We start from the raw sequence: 22,936 nt of genomic DNA, 5'->3' as shown, positions 1-22,936 counted from the left end.
ACTGGTATTGGTTTGAACACCTCCTGCTACGACAAAGGCCTTTCTCCCCATTCACTTGAACTCCCACCTAACATCTTTAGTCTAGAGTGCAAAGGGTCGTGCAGCACGGTCACCGATGGATCCAGGAAAGTTGGGTTTGCATCCAAGGCTCAACTGTCTAAGCACTGCCATTCCAATCCCTCTGCTCCCCTTTTTATACCTTTTATTACAAATTAGCCAAGGTTCCTTTTGGGGTCTGTACCTAAAACCTTATCACCTTGCAATTCCCCACAGTGTTTGGGGAGCCAATTTACATCCTCGCCCGCAATAAATGAGAGAAGCTGTCTCCCCTGCATCTCTGCCAACACCTGACATTACCACATGCTTTCATTTTTGCCAATCTGATTTTAAAAAATGGTATCTCATCATTTTTAAAAATCAGATTTCTCTGAGGAGTGCCTGAGTGGCTCAGCAGGGTAACCATAGAACTCTTGATTTTGGCTCAGGTCATGATCTCAGGCTCATGAGATTGAGCCCCATGTGGGGCTCTACACTCAGCAGGGCATCTGCTTAAAGATTCTCTTTATCTGCCCTGCCCCCTGCTCTCTCTCTCAAATAAATAAATCTTTCAAATTAGATGTCCCTGATTACTATTAAGGCTGAGGGTTTTTACTGGTGTCTACTGGTCATTTGCAATTGCTTTTTGAATTGCCTGCCTGTATCTATTGCCCATTTTTTATAAATTATCTTTTTCATCCCCTATTCATTCCCAACCTAATTCCTTTTATTTTCTAGATTCCAGCTTCTGCTTACCACCAACACCTCCTCTACGCTGTGATGTATTTCTCATTCATTCTCTGTCATAATTCCTGAAAATAAGTTGTTCAACACCTCTCCTCCCACTAAAGTCTAAGCCCCCATGATGACAATATTCCGGGTATCCATCTCAGACACCACAGTCACCCCCAACAATGAGGAAAAAGCCTACCACATGTTTACTGAGTGAATGAATGGAAGTCCTTGGGTCTTGTGCCACCAGTAGCATCCAGGCAGGAATTCCTCCAATGGGTGACACTGAAGACAGTGTCCCCAAGGTGGGGGTGGGAAAACCCCCAGGACTCCCAACAATGAAAAACGTCACTTCCCCCAAGGATGAGGACAAGGACAAGACAAGTGTATTTTCCAGGAGAGAGTCTAGAAGACATCATCCATGTCTAACAACTTAGGGCTCCAGGATTATAAACAGCTGGATGGTGCCACCACCACTCCACTCAGAGAAAACCTTCTTCCACTGAATCCTTAATTCTTAAACTCTACAGGAGAATACCATGTTTTAAACCATTGCAAAGATAAACAAAATTCATTGCCAAATAAGCTCTACAGAAATTGAAGGCAGGAAAAGAGCAGAAAAACTTCCATCACCTTCCTGACAATACTAGCTATCCACTATGTGACTTCAAGGATGCCTTCTGAGCTCTCTACCTCAAGTCTCCCCAACACAAGGGTCTGTGTACTACCATTTCCCCCAAAAAACTTACTTCACTCAAAGAAAAGGAATCTCCTTAAGGGAAAAGAGAGTTGCCAAAATCCTGTCCCATCAGCCAACTTCTACCAAGCCTTGGAATTCTCAGCAAATGGGTGGTTTTGCAATTCTTTTGGCTTTGCCAACCCTCTGGGGTATTTAAAAAAATAAAAGAAAGAAAGAAAGAAATCTTCCCACAAGGATTCAAGGCTTGCAAGTAAAGGAAATCTTTGAGAAAAAATCTGGGTTGATGAGCAGCTAAGAAAAGCCAGGAGAGACACATCTATATATGTTTAGGCAGAAAATAGAAAAGGTTGAAAAGCAATGTGTTTCTAAAATACTGCTTCTATGAAAGCAACCTTCTGTTACTCCTTTACTCTCCCCAGTCGACTGAAAAAGGCAGCGTGATTCCCATTTTCTATTCATGTCCTCCTAAGCTGAGGCTAGGGAATGCAGCGGCATCCAGCTCGGATGCAAGTGGGCTTGTGTTCAAATCCTGCCACTTAACGAAGTGACACTGGGCAAAGTGCTCACCTTCTGCAGCTCCGTGTGAGCCCATGAAAAACGGGTAAGAATATTGAATTTGATAGACAGGCAGCAGAACTATAAATCACGAGATGAAAATATATGCTAGTAAATGAGCTCCCGAGGCATAGTGGCTAGTTTTGAACACAGGTACTGTCGTTCAGAAATCAAAAAAGCTTCTTTACTTAACAAGCGTATTACGAGCATCTACTGTGGGCAGGTGACACAGATGACAAAGGTGAGCAAAGGTCACAAGGTCCCTGACCTCCGGGAGCTTAGAACCTGGAAAGCACGACAGATTGCTCAAACCAACCAAATAAATACATAATTGCCAACTGTGACAAATACTGTGAAGGGAAAATTGAGGGTGTTCAGAGAGCAAAACTGGGGACCTAGCTGGATGAGGAAGATCTTGGGCCTGGAAGTAAAGGATGAACTAGCTGGGCTGGGGACTATGGAACCAGCATGTGTGACAGGTCTGGGGCTAGAAGAAGCGTCACCCCTTACAGGAGCAGAAGGAAGGCCTGAGTAGTACAGCATGAAAGGGAAGGCGGGGAGGGAAGATAAAGCTGGGGAATCCAGCGAGGCAGCCCTGTCAGCCACAGGAGGGATCGAGAGGTTGTGGTCTTTGTCCTCTGAGGAAGGGGAAGCCACAAAGCTAAAGATGTGCTCTCAGATCAGCAACTGAAATTTGCAGTTCAAACCCACACAGAGCCCCCTTTCCAAATACCACCTGTGCACCCGACACCTGACTTCAGATGCGTTGCCACATGATCATGATTGGAAAGTATTTCAAATATGTGTGTGTTATTCGCCATTTACCACCTTGGGAAATGGCTCTTATCTCTAAGTTATTATCCCTTGGCCCCCTGGTTTTCCAAAGATAGCCACAACACACAGGCCCGTCTTATACACCAACACACACGCCCGCCTGCTCACCTTACCATATACCCTGCCACTCCTCCACTAAGTAAGTGGGGGCATCTCTGTCCCCGTTTTGAACTTGGGCTGCCATCTGTCACTGCCTTGGCCAAAAAAAACAATGGAAGTCATACTGTGTGACTTTTGTGGCTAAGACAGAAAAATGCCACGTACTTCCCCTTTATCCTCTTGGAACCCAGCTGCTGTGCTCTGAGGAAGTTCAAACTAAGGCCCATGGAAAAGCCATACGGAGAGGTCACACGTAGGTTTTCCGGTTGACAGCCCAGTTGAGGGTCCCAGCCACCAGCTGACATCAACCCCAGACACTGGAGTGATGTTGCCTCCAGAGGACTGCAGACCCAGCTGGCAAGTCCCCCAGCCTTTCACTCCTTCCAGCAGAGGCCCCAGACGTGGAGCAGAGACAAGCCATCCCTAATACACTTTTTCCAAATTCCTGACCCAAAATATCCGTGAGCAAAAAAATAAAATGGTAGTTTTACAACACTATACTTTGGGGTAATTTGTTATTAGCAATAGTAACTGGGCCAGAATATATATAATATATGTACATACATGTGTATATACATACATACGTGTGTGTGTGTGTGTGTGTGTGTATGTTTTTAGCAATATATATTACATTTTTTTTCCTTACTCATTATTCACCTACCCAGGAACTTTCTAGAGGAGATGCCTATAATCACTCCTGAGTTAGAACCTCTGGGCTTTTTTGACATGACTTCTGGGGAAAAAAGATGACCAGGTTCCTTACTTCAAACAAAAATTAAACACTTTCAAACCAATCGAAACAAACAAAAGTAATCCATTCTCACTGCAAAAAAACAAGATAAAGAAAAGAAAGCCCCCCATAGGAAATCTGGCACCTTATTTCAATTGGCTTTGAAAACAGATAAAAAATGAGATCTTTATCAGCAATATCTAAATAGAACACCCAGGCCCACTTGCTTCCTCCACCACCAAAGGCTCGGGCCATCCGCAAAGAGTGTGTGCAAGTTTAAAGAACACAACGCATGAAAAGTGTCCTTATTTTAGCACGGTGCCTGGCATGTAAGAGCCCACCAAGTTCCAGTTATTATTACTGCTTTTGTTACCATGAGGGTTAACCTTTGTCTTGATTACAGCACTGACCCTCCCTTTTAATAATGCCTGTGTCCCGTCTCAGAGAAAGGAATTTAGACTGGAGTTCAGTCAGATGTCCAGGAAGGGAGCTCAGATTCCATACGATCAGGAATGTTATACAACACTGTGTAACACAACTGCAACACCTCTCTATTTGGGTTTGGTGAAAGGACTGTGCTCTTTATAAAAAAAAAAAGAAAGAAAGAAAGAAAGAAAGAAAGAAAAGGAAGAAAAAAAAAGAAAAGAAAAGAAAAATTAATATATGTTAGAAAACAGGCTTCTGTGAAGTTATGTTTAATCACTGCGTGACTTTCAAGGTAAATAAATAAAAAATCCCCCTTTGATCCTTAGCAAGGTACCCCCTATGTGTTTATATAAATATTACAAAGCTGCACCCAGATGGTGGCATGAATAGCAGGGACCAGAGGTGGGATCAAACAGCCAGGCCACCTTGGGCTGGTTCTTCCCTCTATGCCCCAAATGCTGTGTGACCTTAAGCGGATCACTCAGCCTCTCCCAGACCCCTTATCTTTTAAAATGAGGCTAAAATTCCAAACTTTTTATCCATACTGAAAGGACCCTTAAGTAGAATAACACCCAAGTTTCCAGGGTAAAAGTCACTATTCAAATGCTTAAGTATGCTGAATGACAACTGCCCCCCAAGCTAAATGATCACTTGTGGATTCACACACATTAATTAATTAGCTCAAAAAAACTAGCTCAAAACACCTGAGCCTTGCTGAGAATCGGCTAGGCATCATGTAATGAAATAACGAGTATCTACCTGAAGAAAAGGTGACAGGGGACAGAATTAGGGTGGGCATGCCATTTGGGGGCTGGATGACATCCTTCTTTGCACTGCTCGCTTTTCACTGTTACCTTCAGTTGCTAGGGCGGGGGTCTCCTGAAGCCCTACATTTCTGGGAGGGGAGAGAGAGGCAGAAAGAATATGGAAGGAGAGAGACCAAGGGAAGGGACGGGGAAAAGAGCCGTGCTATGGAACTATGCCCAAGTTGGTGGCACCTGAATAGAAATGTCACTGTTAGGGAATCCATTTCAAAATGACTTTCGAGTCACCAGGTTTTAAGTTTGCACAGTGTCTGCCACCTCCTTTCCCCCTGAACATCCCAGCTTTCCCAGGGCCCAGGCAGCCCCCTGTCACTGATGAACTTAACTGTATGGGTCACATTCTCCATTCAGAAAAATGTCTTTCATATCCTGACAGCGGTGGGAACTCTAGGACTCACGGAGCCCCAGCATGCAGGAAAAAATGGCTGGCAAGTAACTGACTTCACATGTTCCTTTCCAAAGGTGGCACCAAGTACAGACTGGCTTTGCACTCATAAAAATCCGGTAGATTAAAAGGCAGTGAAAAGAAACCTTTCTTGGAAGAAGCAGTCAGTAGCTGCTCTTGGCAGGTCTGGCACTGCCCTCTGAGAGAGGTCCAGCTTCCCTCCCAAGCACAGCCCTTCCCGATGCCGTCCTCTATCACCAGATCATCTGGGATTCGGGGAAAAAGGGAGAGAGCTGTAGTTCCAAGGGCTCCACTGAAGACCCAGGCGGACTCTCTCATATTACCATATATGAGGAAGTCTGTCAAGAGGTCTGTTAAGACCTGAACCAAGCCCGACCATCTGCTTACCCACCTCCCGGAAGAACAAGACCAGCCAATTTGGGGGAGATCCCTTTTTTAATTGATGCCACCCTTTTACCATCACTATTGAAAAGATTTTATTCTGCACTTCCTAACGCCTTGTATCAGGGCTACATCTGTCTTAACACCAAGGCACGTATTTGTAACGGCTTTTTCTCACAACCATTTTTACGGCTGTTTTCCCACGAACTGTGCCACTTGAATGGCTGGGATATAAAACCGTTTTTACAACAGTTATTCTTCCAAGTCTCTCCCTCCATTATTTAGACAGTTTGCCAGGGTCCAAACTGTTTTCAGTGGACAACTGTTCTGAGCACATTTCCCCACAAGGTCTATTTCAGCTCAAGAAAAGCCAAGGACAAAGATAAGACAAAAGTTGTGGGTAAAGGGCGGACCCACTGCAGGGCACCGTGAGAGCAGTAGAGAGCCTGATGGGCAGGATAATCTAAACCATTTCTTCCAGACCTGCAAAGGCACAAAAGGGATCAGTCTTCCCAGTCCGTGTTCAGTGAAAGAGAACAAGTAGATTCCTTAAACCCTAGCCAGGTGGCCAACACTTTTTTTTTTCCTACCCGAAGTTCCGGGCACCTGTTCTGGAAAAGCGGGTGTGGAGCCCTCTACCTGGTCCACACCGCGTGTTCTATATGGAGAACACTGGAGAATTACGTTTTCACCAGTCACCAGCCCCCCTTCGTGCTCTCAACAAGCCAAAGGTGTACAGGTGGTTACCTGCACAGGTACCGAGTCTTACCAGGACACCTTTATTGTTGGGCCGGGGGGAGGGGGGGGAGTACCTCCTTAGGGTAAGAGTCCCCACCGCCTCTACCACCAATCTCTCCAGCCGGTGGGTTAGAAGGATAGAGCCAAGAGGCACAGGTAAGCGTTCCCAGGGCGAGCCCGGTGGCTCCGCGTGCCGTCTGCGTCTCCACTGCGCGGTCCTCCACTGCGAGGACCTCGCCAGCGAGGCCCCCTCCTTCCGAGCCCCCCAAGGGGCAGGGGGAGTCCTCGTGCCCGGCACCCCCTCCCACCCGCCAGCCTGCTTGCCCCGCGCCCGGCCCGGGAGCCCCGAGCTGCCGGAGCCGCAGCGCCCACTCGGGGCGAGCCTCGAGCACTCACCATTATGCTCTTGCATGCTCGACAGCGACCAGAGCAGCAGCGCCACCAAGGCCAGGAAGCAGAGCTGGCTCAGCAGAAGGTCCCTCCGGCGGCTCCGGCGACGCTCGCGGTCCTCGTCGTCGGGCGACGGCATACTCGGGCAGCAGGGCAGCGGCCCCGGCGGGGGCCCCGGCGGGCGCCGGCCGCTCCTCTCGCGGGCGGCCGCGGCGGGGACGGCGGCAGGAGGCAACCCTGCGCGCTGCAGCCGCGCGTCCTCGCTGCGCTCCCGCTCGGCCGCCGCCTTCTCTTCCTCTTCCCCGCCGCTGCCGGGCTCGTCGTCTGCGTCCTCGTCGTCGCTGTCGCTCAGTCCCTCTTCGCCCTCCTCCTCCTCCTCCTCGCCGCTAGCCCGCGCCGCCGCCTCCCGGCGCTCGGGGTCCCTCTCCTCCTCGCGCGCCATGGCTCCCACGCTCGGCGTCCGCGCTTGGCCTCGGGCGGCGGCGCGGCGGGGGCGGCGGGGGCGGCCGGGAGGCGGGGGCGGCGGCGGCCGAGGAGGAGGAGCGGGGAAGGACCGGCGGGAGGAGGGCCCGCGGCTGGCCAACTCCGCCGGCTGGTGAGGCCACCCGGTCTGGCTCCGGCCTCGCCGGCTGCGGGAGCTCGTAGCGGGGCCGTCCGCCCCCTCACTCCATGGTCCGCGCGCGGGGAACGGGGAGCGGGGAGCCGGGGCCGAGCGGGGCCGGGGCGCGCCGGGAGCACGGGCGAGGCGTGAGCACCGGCGGCGCAGCTCCCGCAGCCTGCGGCGGCGCGGCAGCTCGAGCTCGGGCTCGGGCTCGGGCGCGGGCGGGGGGCAGTGCCGGGGACGCAGCCCGCGCTGGCCGGCGCCGCGGAGAGGGGGCGCGTGGGGAGGAGACTGAGCTGGGGAGGGAGCCCCGCGCGCGATCCTTCGACCGTGTAGTGCCGGGAGGGGTGGGGGGCGGCGCAGAAGGCCCTCGCTTGGGGAGCACGCCACCGGGAGGCGGGTCTCCGGGCTGAAGGAATCTCCCGAAACTTCGGAGAACCCGATGGTCTCTTCAGCCCCCTCCCCACCCTCTGCCCCGAGCCGAGGGGAGGCGAGTGCGCTCGGTTGCGCGCGCCCAGCTGCTGGCTGCGCCTCCTCCCGGGGGCCTCCTGGGTTTCCCTCCACCCCCTTGTGGGGGATCTCCTGCGCGCCAGGCTTGACCTGGAACCGGACTCTCCGGAGGCTCTTGCCTCACTGGGGTGTCCTGGATCCCCCGCGCTGCCCGACTCGCACTTCACTCCCCGATTGCGCTGGGCCCAACCCAGTGCTGTGGCTGAAGGAAGGAGGGCATCGGCACTGTCCCTGAATAAGGAGGCCTGAGGGTCCCTAGCCGACCTCAGGAGGAGGACCCTGGCTTCCCGCAGGGAGCATCACCCTGCCCCTACCCCCCTGAGGTCACAGCCCCAGTTCCTCCATTCCTCTGCTCCCAGTTCCTGCCCTCACCTACAGGCCACCCGGTCTGGCTCCAGGTAACTGTCCTAGAGTCTGGCCCGGCCCACAGCCCTGCAGAAGGTGCCCATTTAAAGAGGACACCTAGTGGTCTCAGAACCACCCACCATCCCTCCTCAGGCTTCCACGTGCCTCCCTAGGTCTGTGGGCTGGACGACAGATAAACAGCCCTAAGATGATGCCCTTGCGTTGGGGCTGGGGAAAAAAAGGGCAGGTTCAAAAGAGGATCATCTGGAAACTGGGGACCTGTGTGTGTGACTGTCTCCTATGAGAATACTCCGCCACAGACGTCTATACAGGTGAGCAAGAAGAAGGTTTCTCCAGTTCTAGGTTCGGGAGCACCCAAAGTCCAAGTGTGTCCGCACCTGTGGGGGAATCTAGCCCACAGCATGACCCTGAACACCACCTGGGGACAGCAGGGTCACGAAAAGGACAAAGCAAACCTTCAAAGGTGGCTTCCTTTCCAGAGAGGGACTATTTCACTCACAGAGACAGGAAGACTGCTTCTTGGGCATGTCTTTTACTTACTCCTGTTCTCAGCTTGGCATCTTCCCAGACACACAGAATCCCTTCCTATGACGGCAGTGTGGTTGTCCTTTTGCTTTGGTTCCCAGCTACTGAGGAGGATTTAAAACTATGTAAGTTCCTCTAGGCTGGAGTTGGGGGTGAGGGGGGGGGGGGGGCTTCTCCAGTGGTGTTACCTCCCTCAAATGTTCAGAGACACAAAAATGGAAGGTTAGGGGCGCAGAACACATTGCTTTTCCTTCAGCTAACTAGGGAAGACACTCCAATAGTGTAAATAGGAAAAATAAAAATGAAAGAGGGAAGCTGGAACTAATTGGGCTGGGGAACAAACACGAGCTCAGGGGGAAATGGCCACAGGCACCAGAAATTGTATGATCGTGGGATGGGGAGAGGTATGGAGAGGAAGCAGGGAGTAGGGACCAGGAACTGTTGATTCCCTAGAAATCTTCCCAGCACCTGTGGCAAGTGTGAGGCAGAAACAGGGCAGAAGGGAGAGAGAGGGAAAGAGCTCACTCCTGTGGCCCATAGAAATGACTTTTGAGTTAATATTCACTGTGACATTTCAGAGCAAAGACAGTATTGAAGTAAAACAAAGACCCCTGAGCAGCCAGTCACCACCCAGGAAGAAAAATGGGGCAATATGTTCCCAGGCCTGATAGAACCTTAGGCAGGTGGGTACCTCACTGCATGCCCCCCCCCCACACACACACCACCCCGAGGTAATGGCTTCTCTGCAGGAAGGAGAGGGAAGGTTTCTTCTAGGGTCAGGTAAGACCCTCTTCTTCAAAAGGCACCTTTGGAGGTTGGGGAGTGGGGAACTCCTAAGTCCTCTGTCAGCAATGGGGAAGACAGGCAGATCCCAGTGGGCTCCTCTTCGAAGGAAAACAGCTATTTCTGTCCTACCTGTTCTCTCCCAGTTTTCAGAAGCTCCCCGCTTCCCACAATTGAATTTTGTTAGAACCAGGAGCTGAAATCATTAATGTGCTACTTATCTTTCACCATCAGGATCGTCATCAATCCTGAGGTAGCTTTTGCCTTTTATTTCTTAATCTGCTTGTATTTTATCTCACATTTTTGTGCCGGGAGCCATAGGGAGAAAATTCCAGGCCCTGCTATGTCAGTCTGAAGTTCAGCTTTCTTGGAAAGAGAGGCATCAGCCCGAGATACGCTGGGGCCTTTACCCTTCCAGGAATGAGCCAGGCACCTCCTCACGCAGGGCTAGGTGCTGGGGGTCACTGTGCATGGCCCGTTTTCACCTCCCATCCACATTCCAATTTTCATTCTGTGTAAAGACTTTGGGCCTGATGCGGGGGCACAAAAGTGATTCATCTTTCTCCTAGCTCTGCCTTTATAACAAAAATTAAAGGCCTCCCATGACCACATTCGCTCATGCTCAGCCCAGGAGAGCTCTTACGTCAGCTAGTGAGCGGAGCCTTATCTGCACCCAGAAAACCAGCAGCTCCCGGGCCCTCCTGCGTTCTTTCCAGGTCTCCAGCCTCCCCTCGCCCACAGCACCCAGACCTAACAGCAGTTTCCACAACAGAGCAAGGTCCTATCTCCATAACACCAGACAATGCCAGTTGTGTCAGACAAACCACCGGCTGAGAAGGAAGGAAGGGAAGCAACAAGAAAATCATGTGCCACTTGCTGGCTGAGGTTACTTACCAGGGCTGCCCTCGAACACAGGGAGACATGGCCCAAGCAAAAAGAGAAGACCACCAGAGGTGAACAGAAAACCTTTTTACATCTCTTTTACCATATTCTTGTTAAGGAAGCTCTATACCCAACAAGGAGTTTGAACCCCAAGATTAAGAGTCATGTGCTCTACGAACTGACCCAGCCAGGCACCCCTCACAGAAAACTTCTAAGCACAGGAAGGCCAAATGTTGGCAGATGAGGAAATAAAAAGGAGAAACTCTTCCGTGGAATGTTTCTGGACCAGTCCTCAGGTATAGTACTCCTGCCATGTGCCTAGAGACAACCACCCAGGCCTCCTGTCACACCTGACTCAGTAATCTGTGGCACTGACCAAACTGACCTGTAGCCCTTCACCTGCAGACATGTCACCTTGTGCACGTGCAGTCCCCCAGGTTTGGACAAAACCCCAACTTCACCCTGGAAAGCCTGACTCTTGCTCTCCCTCTTGTTCTTATCAGCTACCTTTCTTAAAAGCCAGTAAAACTGCTCCTTTAGACTCTTCCTGAGCCGTCAGCATTTTGAAGAACACAAATTATCACTCCTGTATGTGTGTGAGTCCACACTCTGCATCCAGAGGCATTTGGGAGCACCCTGTCGGTACGTGGGGCTCATGTTACCTTAAATGTTAAGAAAGAATTAAGTGAAACTGCTCGTTTTATGATAGTTTCCAATTTTTTTTATTTTCCTTTTTCCCAACTGCCTGCTTTTGTTTGGCAATTTGGACTCACTACGTGAATATGGCTGTAGGTCTTTTTCTTTCCCTGGTGGAACACTGTCATACTCACAGCTGCCCATCCTCTTTTTTTTCTTAAGATTTCTTTATTTATTTGAGAGCCAGCCTGCACGCATGTGAGTGGAAGAGTCAGAGGGAAAGGGAAAGAGATTCTTAAGCAGACTCTGAGCTGAGCACAGAGTCTGACATGGGGCTGGATCTCAACAACCCTGAGATCATGACCTGAGCTCAACCCAAGAGTCAGATGCTTAACAGACTATGCCACCCACCATCTTTTTTTTTTTTTTTTAAAGATTTTATTTATTTATTTGACAGAGAGAAATCACAAGTAGATGGAGAGACAGGCAGAGAGAGAGAGGGAAGCAGGCTCTCCGCTGAGCAGAGAGCCCGATGCGGGACTCGATCCCAGGACTCTGATATCATGACCTGAGCCGAAGGCAGCGGCCCAACCCACTGAGCCACCCAGGCGCCCCCCCACCATCTTTTTTTTAAAAAAGTAGGTATTATAATATACATACAGTAAAATGCATGCAGCTGAAGCATGGAGCACAATGATTGTATGTATGTATGTACATATGTACACCCTACATAGGTTCCACATCTCGAATTAGAAGATTTCCTGATCACCTCCTCTCCCACCCCCACCACCCAGAAGATTCCTTGTACCAACCCTCCAGTAGGCAGTAACCCTCTGAAAACAACCCTTTACAGGTCCTTGTTGCCTGTCCTTGAACTTCAGGTAAATGGATGCTTCCTTCTGTGGGATCTGTCCACCCGGGTGTGTAGAGCTGTGATTTATTTTTTTCATGCTGCGTAGGTGTGTATTGTTTTTACCTGAGGCTTCAGTTCCCTTCCAAGTTTAGTGTAAGCCAAGAATATCAAATCATTGCCTCTGGATCAGAGACAAATGACCTCCCAGATTGGCTAGTTTTATAAGGAACTTCAGCTGAAATTGAAACAGTCACAGGCTGCTTCTCAAACCGGTTACACTACCCCAGGGTAACTGCAGGACAACAAATCAACCAGCAAACTTCGGGGGTCGAGATTTTAAAGACAAGCCTAGAAGAAGCCCTCAGATGTGCATAAGCTTTGGACGCAGCTTGGAATGGAAAAAGCACAACCCACTTCTTGTGAATTCTTCCTCCCCCTCTTTTTCTTCTAAATGAGAGTTAAGTAGAAAAGGTATTATCAGGAGAGATTCCCACCCAGTCCTTGACAGAGCCATGGAACAGCCTTTCAATCAAATGTCAGTGGACTTAGAAAGTATAAGAGAGATTGTTAGAAATGTATACACAAGCTCTCAGGGGTTCTTCTGTGTTAAGGTTTGATGTCTGCTGTTCTAGGGAATACAGCTTGGCCTGTATTTTTGGTGGATCCTGGAGGGCAAATCTAAAAATGAAAAATCTATTACCTTGCGCCTTTTTGTCAATATTTTTAATTGACTTGTTTGGGATGTTTGGAAGAAATAAAGACAGGGTACACAAACACACCCTATAACTATGGCTATATCTATCTTCTGTTTCACAAAAGTTGTATCACAAATAAAAGTAACTCTTACAGGGGCACCTGGGTGGCTCAGTCGGTTAAGCGTCTAACTCTTAATTTCAGCTCAGGTCATGATCTCAGGGTCTTGAGATTGAGCCCTGTGTTGGACTCCACACTCAGCCCAGAGTCTGCTTGTGATTCTCTCCCTCTCCTTCTTCCCCTTTCCACCAGCACACTTGTTTGCTCTCTCTCTCAAAAAATCATCATCATCATCATCATCATCATCATCATCATCATCATCAGAGGGGCGCCTGGGTGGCTCAGTGGGTTAAGCCTCTGCCTTTGGCTCAGGTCATGATCCCAGCGTCCTGGGATGGAGCCCCATATCGCTGGGCAGGAAGCCTGCTTCTCCCTCTTCTACTGCCCCTGCTTGTATTCCCTCTCTCACTGTGTCTCTCTCCGTCAAATAAATAAATAAAATCTTTTACAAAAATAATCAAAAAACACATAAACCCCACTAGTTTTATTTTGTTGATGGAAACTTGGGCACACAAGACACTGAGTATGGCAAGGACGGCCCTGGGGGCTTATTTTTGTTAACATATCAATAATAAGCTTAAGAATCTCATGTTTTTAATCAAGAAAATAGATCTATAAAATGTTTTATCATTTTTGTATCTCAAGGCCTCATCCTGATAAATATGGTATATGTCTTAAATAGCAAAAGCAAGCTGTGTTATGAACTGTGTTATGTCTTTTTTGTCAAGTTAAGCAAGATCATATGTGTCTCTGAATAGGCAAATAGATGTCAAAATATATATAGATATAAATCTGGATGACATAAAATATATCGATCTCTCTACATTTATACAGATAGATATAAATATATGTAATATATAAACATATATAAATATAAAAAATATACTTACATAAAAATATATATTTTTTTAGATGGCTGACAATGGTTACTCCTAGAGGTGGGATTACAGGACTTTGGATGGAGATCAGTGAATAAAGAGGCACTTTCACTTTTTATTTTATACTGTTTTATATTCTTGGAATTATTTTTCTGGCATCAGCATGTCCTATTTTTTTTAATTGAAAAAATAAGGAAGAATTAAAAGAATCTGTTCATATGTAAGTAGTTAAGACAGTTGACTTAAATTAGAGGAACTGACATGGTTTGACTTTGGCAGGACCGAGCAGAAGGCTGGGTGAGGGGCTCCAGGCCACTTTGCCCAAGAGTTTCTGGCTGCCCTGTGCCCTGAGGCTTGTCTCTGAGGAGCCTTGGATGTTAGAGGACAGGCAGCCCACCCAGGTGCTCAGCCTCAGCTGGTAGAGCAGGAAGCTGGACTTCTGATTTGAATTTGGCTGTAGATCTAAGGTGCAGGCATTTCTTCCGTGTTACTCCATGTCCTCATGGTAACTAGAAAAATGCTGCCAGCCCTTCCTCAGAAGGTTGTTTGCAGCAAGGCGGTGTTTTGAAAATACAAACAGGCAAAAGAAAGAGATGCCAGCCTGTCCCTCTTCATCCTTGAGTAACCCTGTGTTATGGGTAATGAGGGTAATCACAGCAAACCCCTCTTCCCCAGCACTGGGAATCGAACTGTAGATCAGAGTCCACTCAAAGCCCAGTTCAACTGCCAAGTGTAACATCCTAAGAGTTGTTCAGACATGACCCATCACCAAGCCCTTGTCCCCCCAGAGACCAGGTGTCAGGCTGTAAGTTAGTGGCCCCAAGGGGGTACAGTGCTTTATTCATTTCCTTATCTCATTTCGTTCCCCAGACCACCAGCCAGCACGGCTGGGGGGCAGTCCGCACAGCAGACCTTGAAAAGCGGTGGTAGCGCGCCCCCTGGTGGCCGTGGTAGACATCCTCTTTGGGGGGGGGGAATTTCTGACCACCTGAAAGTGGTTCCTTCCCACGCTATCTGCCCTTGTCTGGTTCAGCTTAATCTCAGACTGAATCCAGTCTCCACCCCTTCTGCTCAGGCATTATCTGACTTTGAGGTGTGTGCTGCGTCACCTGTAGCACTCTGTCCCCAGAGTTCAAGTCACTGAAGAGATTTCCTCAAATGTTTATGATGGCTGTACTGCCTTCAGCTACCTAAATATGTCACTTGTTTAATATTAAATCTCTTCTTTGAAAATTTACACGTGAGGTAGGCAGGACTCGTATGTACCATTTCCATTCTAACTATTTAGGTCCTCGTTACCGAAAATGTCATCCATGGGCCAGAAACATGGCATCCTTTGAGAGCTGCTTGGAAATGCAGATCTCAGGATCCACCAGACACCTGCTAAATCAAACTTTGCTTTTTAACAAAATTCGTGGAAGATTCCTATGCAGAGGGAAGATGGAGAAACATGGATTGGGTTGGTACTTCCTCTAGGACTTCATAATGACCCATATTTATGGCTAACTACAAATGATAACACTCAAAATTTTATATATCATTTTATTTTTTGAACTTGCAATATCTCATTTGCTTTTAAACAATTCTTAAGTAAGGAAAGCCTACAAAACCAAATTCCAAATGTTTAAGCATTTAAAGTAATCTACAAGCAATAGATTCTGAAGTCCCCAAGGAATAAGAATTTCAGCCACATTGTCAAACATTTAGCTGTGAATAGTGAGTCCCTCCATTCCAGAAAATATTCAAAAGAAGAATTTCTAAGTTAAATCCCATACCTATCATAAACTATGTTAGTTCACAACCCCACGAGAATGTACTTGAAACAGAAAACAGGGTATAAATTAAACTTTCAAAAAGCAGCATGAGAATTTGAGATTACAACCCTGACTTGGTATAATATTTTTTATTTTCTTTCAAAATGTTTCCATCCATCATTTGCATTAGTCATATTCTCATTAGAATATTATGTCCAAAAATATCGAGTTCTTGAGTAGGATGACAAAAATTATTAAAGGAGTGGAAAAAATAGTCCTTTGAGGTGTTAAAAATTGAGTGCAACAAATTTTTTAACTTTTTATTTTGAGCTATTTTTTAAATTTTAATTCCAGTATAGTTAACATGCAGGGTTATATTAGTTTCAGGTGTATAATACAGTGATTCAGCAGTTCTATATATTACTCAGTGCTCATCAGGATAAATGCACTCCCTAATCCCCATCACCTATTTAACCCATCCTCCATCCCACCCCCATCCCCGGTAAACATAGCTTTTTCTCTACAGTTAAGAGTCTATTTCTTGGTTTCTCTCTCTGTTTCTTCCTTTTTTTGTTTGTTCTGAGCTCATTTTAAACTTACAAAACTTTGCAAACATAGTACAAAGAGATCCTGTAGACCCCTCATGAATTCTTTCTATGTTATCATCTTAGTATTTACCTACACTATGAAAATCAAATCTATAAAATTAACACAGGTACAATGCTATTAAATAAACTACAGACCTTGCTCAAATTTTATCACTTCTTCTTCTGATGCTCCTTTTCTGTTCCAGTAACCTATTCAGAATTCCACATTGTATTTAGTTATTCTTTCTCCTTAATTTCACCCAATCTATGACAGTTTCTCAGTGTTCCCTTACCTTTCATGACTTTGCCACTTTTGAAGAGTACTGATGGTTAATTTTGTAGAATGTTCGATGTCACCTCACACCAGTCAGAATGGCTAAAATCAACAAGTCAGGAAATGACAGATGCTGGCGAGGATGCGGAGAAAGGGGAACCCTCCTACACTGTTGATGGGAATGCAAGCTGGTGCAGCCACTCTGGAAAACAGCATGGAGGTTCCTCAAAATGTTGAAAATAGAACTGCCCTATGACCCAGCAATTGCACTATTGGGCATTCACCCTAAAGATACAAATGTAGTGATCCAAAGGGGCACGTGCACCCGAATGTTTATAGCAGCAATGTCCACAATAGCCAAATTATGGAAAGAACCTAGATGTCCATCAACAGATGAATGGATCAAGAAGATGTGGTATATATACACAATGGAATACTATGCAGCCATCAAAAGAAATGTTCCTTGATATAGTTTGCTCTAATGTTTTCTCTTTATTTCCATGAGGTTACACATTTTTGATAAGGAAAAGATACTGAATCTATCAAGGATTTGTGATGTCAAGGTGCCTTGTCACAGGTGATGTGAACCTTGATTGCCTGAAGTTAATATCTGGGGGTGGGGAGAGATACTTCAAAACTATAAAATTTTGTTGCACTTCAAATTTTCACCCATTAGTTTTAACATTCATTGGTGGATCTTATCCACAATAATGATTAATGTGGTATTTAACCACTTCGTCTAAACGTCACTTACCATATCCTTGAATCCTTTAATAACTATTAGAGAAGACTTGAGTGTTTCTGAGTAAAGTGAGAGTTTGAGGAGTGAGGAGAGCTGTGTTCAAACAACAAACAAGGAGGGAAGGGGAGAGGAAAACAGGCTGTATTTCCATCCTGTCTTGATATCCCAGGAAATTATTTATGTAGTACAGCACCCATCTTCAAGAACTCCCAGATCAGATTTCATAACCTATCCATAGATATGAACCTACAGTCAAGGAATCCAGGCTTATCATTCAGAGTTCTGTCTATAAAAGAACAAGTGTGCTTTAGGAATGAAAGATGAGAAGCATCTAGTAACTCTCTATATGATCCCAAACCTGGTGTTAGTAAAGTACATAAATCAAGCTGAAGAACTTATTACAATCAAATAGAATGTATTTTTTATTTTGTTATCCATATTTTATTAGTATTCACAAAGTATTTGATAGATGCAATTTTGTCTTTGATTAATCACTTTAACTAGTTTTCATGAAGAAATCTTTGGTCAGACCTTTGGGGTATTATACTACTGGTGATCACCAACTTCAAAATGTCATGGTTCAAAGGTGTTTTGTTTTGTGTTGTTTTTAAAACATGCACTCTTTTCTCTTTCTATTTAAAGGAAACCCCAGAGACCCTGAAGTTAAAACAAGGGCTCCTTTTTCCATATAGCAAATCACTTTTTATTTTTCCTTCCTAAGCAACAATCTCTGGTTCCAGAACTATAAATGAATTGAGCCCAAAACTAGGGCTCAAAGGAAGTAGAAGTCATTTCTGGCTCTTCTGCTGATATGCACGATTAGGAGAATGTCACAAACCCCATGTGCCTTCATTTCCTCATTTACAAAAAGCCCGGTTTCTTTCCTCTCTCCAAGATAAAGAGCTATCACATCATCACTCATAGTGGTATATAGATATCAGGGACTTCCAAATTTTTGATAGGAGAAATTGCTAACTGTCACCTGTTAAATCAATTAAGAATAAGAAAGATGAAAGTTTTTATTTAACCTTCACTTATTCCTTCTCTGATGCTATATCTATATGTAGATCCAATTTCTAACATGTATGTATTCATATATAGATATAGATGTAGGTACATACATACATACAAACATACATATATGAATGACAGCAATGAGCAATGAATGATACAAGGGATCAAGTGATGGAGGGAAAGAATAAGGATTATTCTGTTATTTCAAGATATTTGCCCTAACCATGCACCATTGTTTGAAAATGAATTTGAATTAGTTATAAATGTATATTTCACTGTAGAGCAACCAGGAAAAATCTACAACGGATATGCTAAGAAAGCAAAGAAAACGGAGATATCTAAAATGCTAAATAAAAATCACAAATGTCAGAAACAGAGTGGAGAACAAAAATATGAGCAAAAAACAAGGGCAGTAGTAGAAAACCATAAACCATAACAAATATGGTTGATATCCATCCAGCTATATCAATAATCACTTTAAACACCAAGGGTTTAAATATACCAATTAAAAGACAAAGATTGTCAGAGAGGATCAGAAAGTGAGACTCAACTATACGTTGTCTATAAGAAATACACTTAAAATATGAAGTTAATATAGATTAAAAGGAAAGAAATGAAGAAATATATACCACTGTAACACTAATAAAAAGAAAACAGGAATAGTTAGATTAATTTTACATAGCTCGGACTTCGAGCAATGAAAGTTACCAGGAATAAAGATGGACATTACATAATTATAAAGGAGTCAATGCTCTAGGAAGACATAACAGGCCTTAATGTGTTTGTGCCTAATAACAGAGTGTCAAAAAACGTGAGGCAAAAGCTGATAGAATTGCAAGAAGAAAGAGATGAGCTCATTATTATAGTTGGAGATTTCAATATCTGTGTCTCAGAAATGCGAAGATCTAACAGGCAGAAAATCAGTAAAGACATCGTTGAACTCAGGAGCACCATCAATCAACTGGATGTAATTGACATCCATTGATTACTTCATCCAACAACAGCAGGTTTCACATTCTTCTCAAGCCCACATGGAACATTCACCAAAATAGACCACATTCTGGGCCATAATGCACACCTTAATAAATTTAAAAGAACAAGAAATCATATAAAGAACACTTTCAGAATTAAACTAGAAATCAATAATGAGAAGCTAGAAAATCCCCCAAAATATCTGGAGATTAAACAGCACTCTTCCAGTTAACATATGGGTTAAGAAGAAATTTCAAGAAAAATTTTTAAAATATTTCGAATGAAATGAAAGTGAAAAAATATAACATTAAAATTTCTGAGTTACAGGGAAAGCAGTAGCTTAGAGGAAATTTTATAGCTTTGAATGCATATATCTAAAAAATAAGAATGATCTAAAATCTATAATCTAGGATTCCACCCCCAGAAACTAGAAGAAGAAAATTAAATCAAAAGTAAACAGAAGAGGGACGACTGGGTGGCTCAGTTGGTTGGACGACTGCCTTTGGCTCAGGTCATGATCCCGGAGTCAAGGGATCGAGTCCCGCATGGGGCTCCCAGCTCCATGGGGAGTCTGCTTCTCCCTCTGACCTTCTCCTCGCTCATGCTGTCTCTCAAATAAATAAATAAAATCTTTAAAAAAAAAAGTAAACAGAAGAAATAATAAAAATATCAACAGAAATCAATAAAATTAAAAGCATAAAATCAACAAAGAATAATCAACAAAATAAAACATTAATTCTTCAAAAATAATAAAATCGATAATCTTCTAGTAAGGTTGATGTTTTAAAAAAAGGAGAAGACAAATTACTAATATAAAAAATGAAAGAGGGATCATTACTACTACTAACCTCATGGATATTGAAAGGAGAATAAAGAAATACTATGAACAACTCTAAGCCCACAAATTTGATAACCTAGATGAAATGAACCAATTCCTTGAAATGTGCCAAAACTCACACAGGAAGAAATAGACAACTGGAATAGACCTACATCTATAAAATTTGAATTAGTTATAAATGTATATTTCACTGTATATTAACAGCTTTTATATAATTAACAGCTTTCTAAAACAGAAAGCACCAGACCTATATGGATTCATTAGTGAATTCCACCAAACATTTAAGAAGAAATTATACCAATTCTCTAAAATCTCTTCCAAGAGTAGAAAGAGAGAGAAGACTTTGACTCATTCTATGAGACTGGCATTACAATGATTACAAAACCAGGCAATGATATTACAAGAAAACTATAAACGAGTATCTCTCATGAACATAGATGCAAAAATTCTCAAAAAGCATTAGCAGATCAAACCCATACACCATATCCAAGCGGAATTTATTCTAAGTATGCAAGACTGGTTCAACTTTTGAAAATTATTAATATAATCCTTCACATCAACAAGCTAAATTTAAAAATCGCATGATCATCTCAATAGATAGCAGGGGAAAAAGTCAGACAAAATCCAACATCTGATCTTGATTAAAACAAAAACAAAAACAAAAACAAAAAACCTCTGTCATCTAGAAACAGATGAAACGTCCTCAACTTGATAATCTACCAAAAATCCTATAGCTAACTTTGCATTTAATGGTGAGAACCTAGGAGGTTTCCCACAATGATGAGAAAAAGGGCAAATCTGTCCCTTTTCACCACTCTTATCACTTTCAACATTATAGACATCCTAGCTAAGGCAATAAAATGAGAAAAGGAAATAGAAGGTAAACAAACTGGAAAGAAATGAAACTGATTTGTTTTTGGTTTTGCTTTGTGTATGACATGATGGTCTATGTAGAAAATCTGAAGGAATAGACCAAAAAAAAAAAAAAATCTCCTGGTGTTAATAAGCAATAATAGCCAGGTTGAAAAATTTAAAATTAATATACAAAAGTTGACCACTTTTCTACATACCAGCAATGCATAAGTGGAAAGTGAAATTAAAAACATGATACACTTATAGCATTCAAAAAATTATATAAGCATAAATCTAATGGAATATATAGAAGAACTATATGCACAAAACTATAAGACTGATGAAAGAAATTAAAGAACTATATAAATAAAAAGCTGGCCCATGTTCATGAATAGGAAACCCAATATTGTCAAGATGTCAGTTCTTCCCAACTTGATCTTTAATTTTTTTTTAAGATTTTGTTTATTTGTCAGAGAGCGTGCTCAAGTGCACAAGCAGGCAAAGTGGCAGGCAGAGGTAGAGAGAGAAGCAGGCTCCCGGCTGAGCAAAGGGCCTGATGTGGGACTAGATCCCAGACGCTGGGATCATGACCTGAGCCAAAGGCAGTGGCTTAACCTACTGAGCCACCCAGGCATCCCCCCAACTTGATCTTTAGATTCAGTGCAATCCCAATTAAAAAAAATCTTAACAAGTTATATAGTGGATATTAAAAGATTGATTCTAAAGTTTTTATGGAGAGGTAAAAGACCTAGAATAGTCAACACAATTTTAGAAGAGAACAAACAGGGAGGTCTGATGTTAACAGACTTGAAGACTTACTATAAAACTATAATCAAGAGAGTACAGTACTTGTGAAAGAATAGACAAATGTATCAGTGGAAAAAAAATAGAAAACTCAGAAATAGACCCACATAAATAAATTCAACTTATCTTTGACAAAATAGCAAAGGTAATAAAATGGACTAAAGATAATCTTTTCAACAAATGGTGTTGCAACAACTGGACATCCACATGCAAAAAAAATAAAATCTATATATAAACCTCACACTCTCCACAAAAATTATCTCAAAATTGACCTTGACCTAAATATAAAAGGAAAAATATGAAACGCCTTAAAGATAAAATAGGAGAAAAATCTAGGTGATCTTGGGCATGGGTATGACTTTTTAGATACAATACCAAAGGCATGATCTATGAAAAAAATACTTGATAAACTGGGCTTCGTTAAAACCAAAAACTTCTGCTCTGTAAAAGATACTGCCAAAAGAAAGAGAAAAAAAAACTACAGACTGGGAGAAAATATTTGCAAAAGGCTCATAATAAAAAGACTGCCATGCAAATTATATATAAACTCTTAAAACTCAACGAGAGTTCTGTAAATCTCTTGCAGGTCTTGTAGTCTGCTGTGATTAAAGAAGACAATGGACATGGCCCACAATCTATCTACTTCAGACCAGTAACTTTCTTACATTACTCATTGCTCTTTTTTTTTTAACTTTTTGAATACACAATTACAGGATTTGCACAAAAGTTGCATGCTTGTGAGCACCTCATCCATTCCTGACCTTAGCCATGCATGTTCCATCACTGGTTGCAAGGGTCTTTCCTTCACTGAATTTCCATTCTATAAATAGTTCTTCAGCAGACTCATATGTGAACTAGCAGAAACAACTGAAAAACTCTTAGTAAACCATTCACCATTGCTGTCATTGTAAGAAGGGCTTGTGATCTTACATGTCCAAATGCCTGATGCAGAAGTGGCACATTAAAAAATCTTATGACCCCTTTTGAACACAGTATTTTATAATTCAGTAAAATATTTTTAAAACTCACTTCTAAAAGGAACTTTCCACATAGGATCCATAGCTTGATCTATTATTGAGAATGACTGATATCTAAAACAACTACTGTGACCTATTTTTGTTTCAAACTCAAGTTCCCATTAACTCAAAATTATAAAAAAAATTTTTTTCTTCTTAAAGCACTACGAATTCTGTTATTTGGAATTTTTATATATAGTCTTCCAAGTAATTTTCTTCATTCTCTTTCTTTTTTAAAAATTCCATTTTGATTGAAGATGTTTGACTACAGAGTTTTGAAACTTTTTCCTCCTTGTGGAATCTTGATGAGGCAAAGTTGAAGTTCCGCTTTTAACTTGTCATCATAAGATATGAAGAAGCCCCACATAAGACTTTTTTCTGATGC

General features: G+C 43.8%; 1 protein-coding gene and 1 long non-coding RNA gene across 2 annotated transcripts in view; one reads left to right on the top strand and one right to left on the bottom strand.

Annotated features, from left to right (window-relative positions):
• Window positions 1-8,017, bottom strand: part of SLC24A3 (solute carrier family 24 member 3) — a 480,953-nt gene extending 472,936 nt beyond the window's left edge. Inside the window, exon 1 of the mRNA XM_059134152.1 lies at window positions 6,858-8,017. Coding sequence (XP_058990135.1) covers window positions 6,858-7,293 — 436 coding nt within the window. The 5' untranslated portion in view covers window positions 7,294-8,017. The remainder of the gene's footprint in view (window positions 1-6,857) is intronic.
• Window positions 8,018-8,371: 354 nt separating this feature from the next.
• On the top strand, window positions 8,372-13,804 carry LOC131808198 (uncharacterized). Its single transcript, XR_009344721.1, has 3 exons — window positions 8,372-10,814; window positions 11,022-11,160; window positions 13,733-13,804. It is a non-coding gene; the product is annotated as an uncharacterized LOC131808198 (long non-coding RNA).
• Window positions 13,805-22,936: the final 9,132 nt, after the last annotated feature.

Source organism: Mustela lutreola, chromosome 9, assembly GCF_030435805.1.
Source record: "Mustela lutreola isolate mMusLut2 chromosome 9, mMusLut2.pri, whole genome shotgun sequence".
Taxonomy (NCBI): domain Eukaryota; kingdom Metazoa; phylum Chordata; class Mammalia; order Carnivora; family Mustelidae; genus Mustela; species Mustela lutreola.
The sequence above is the reverse complement of the archived record's forward strand: the minus strand, read 5'-3'. Positions and strand labels throughout refer to the sequence as shown.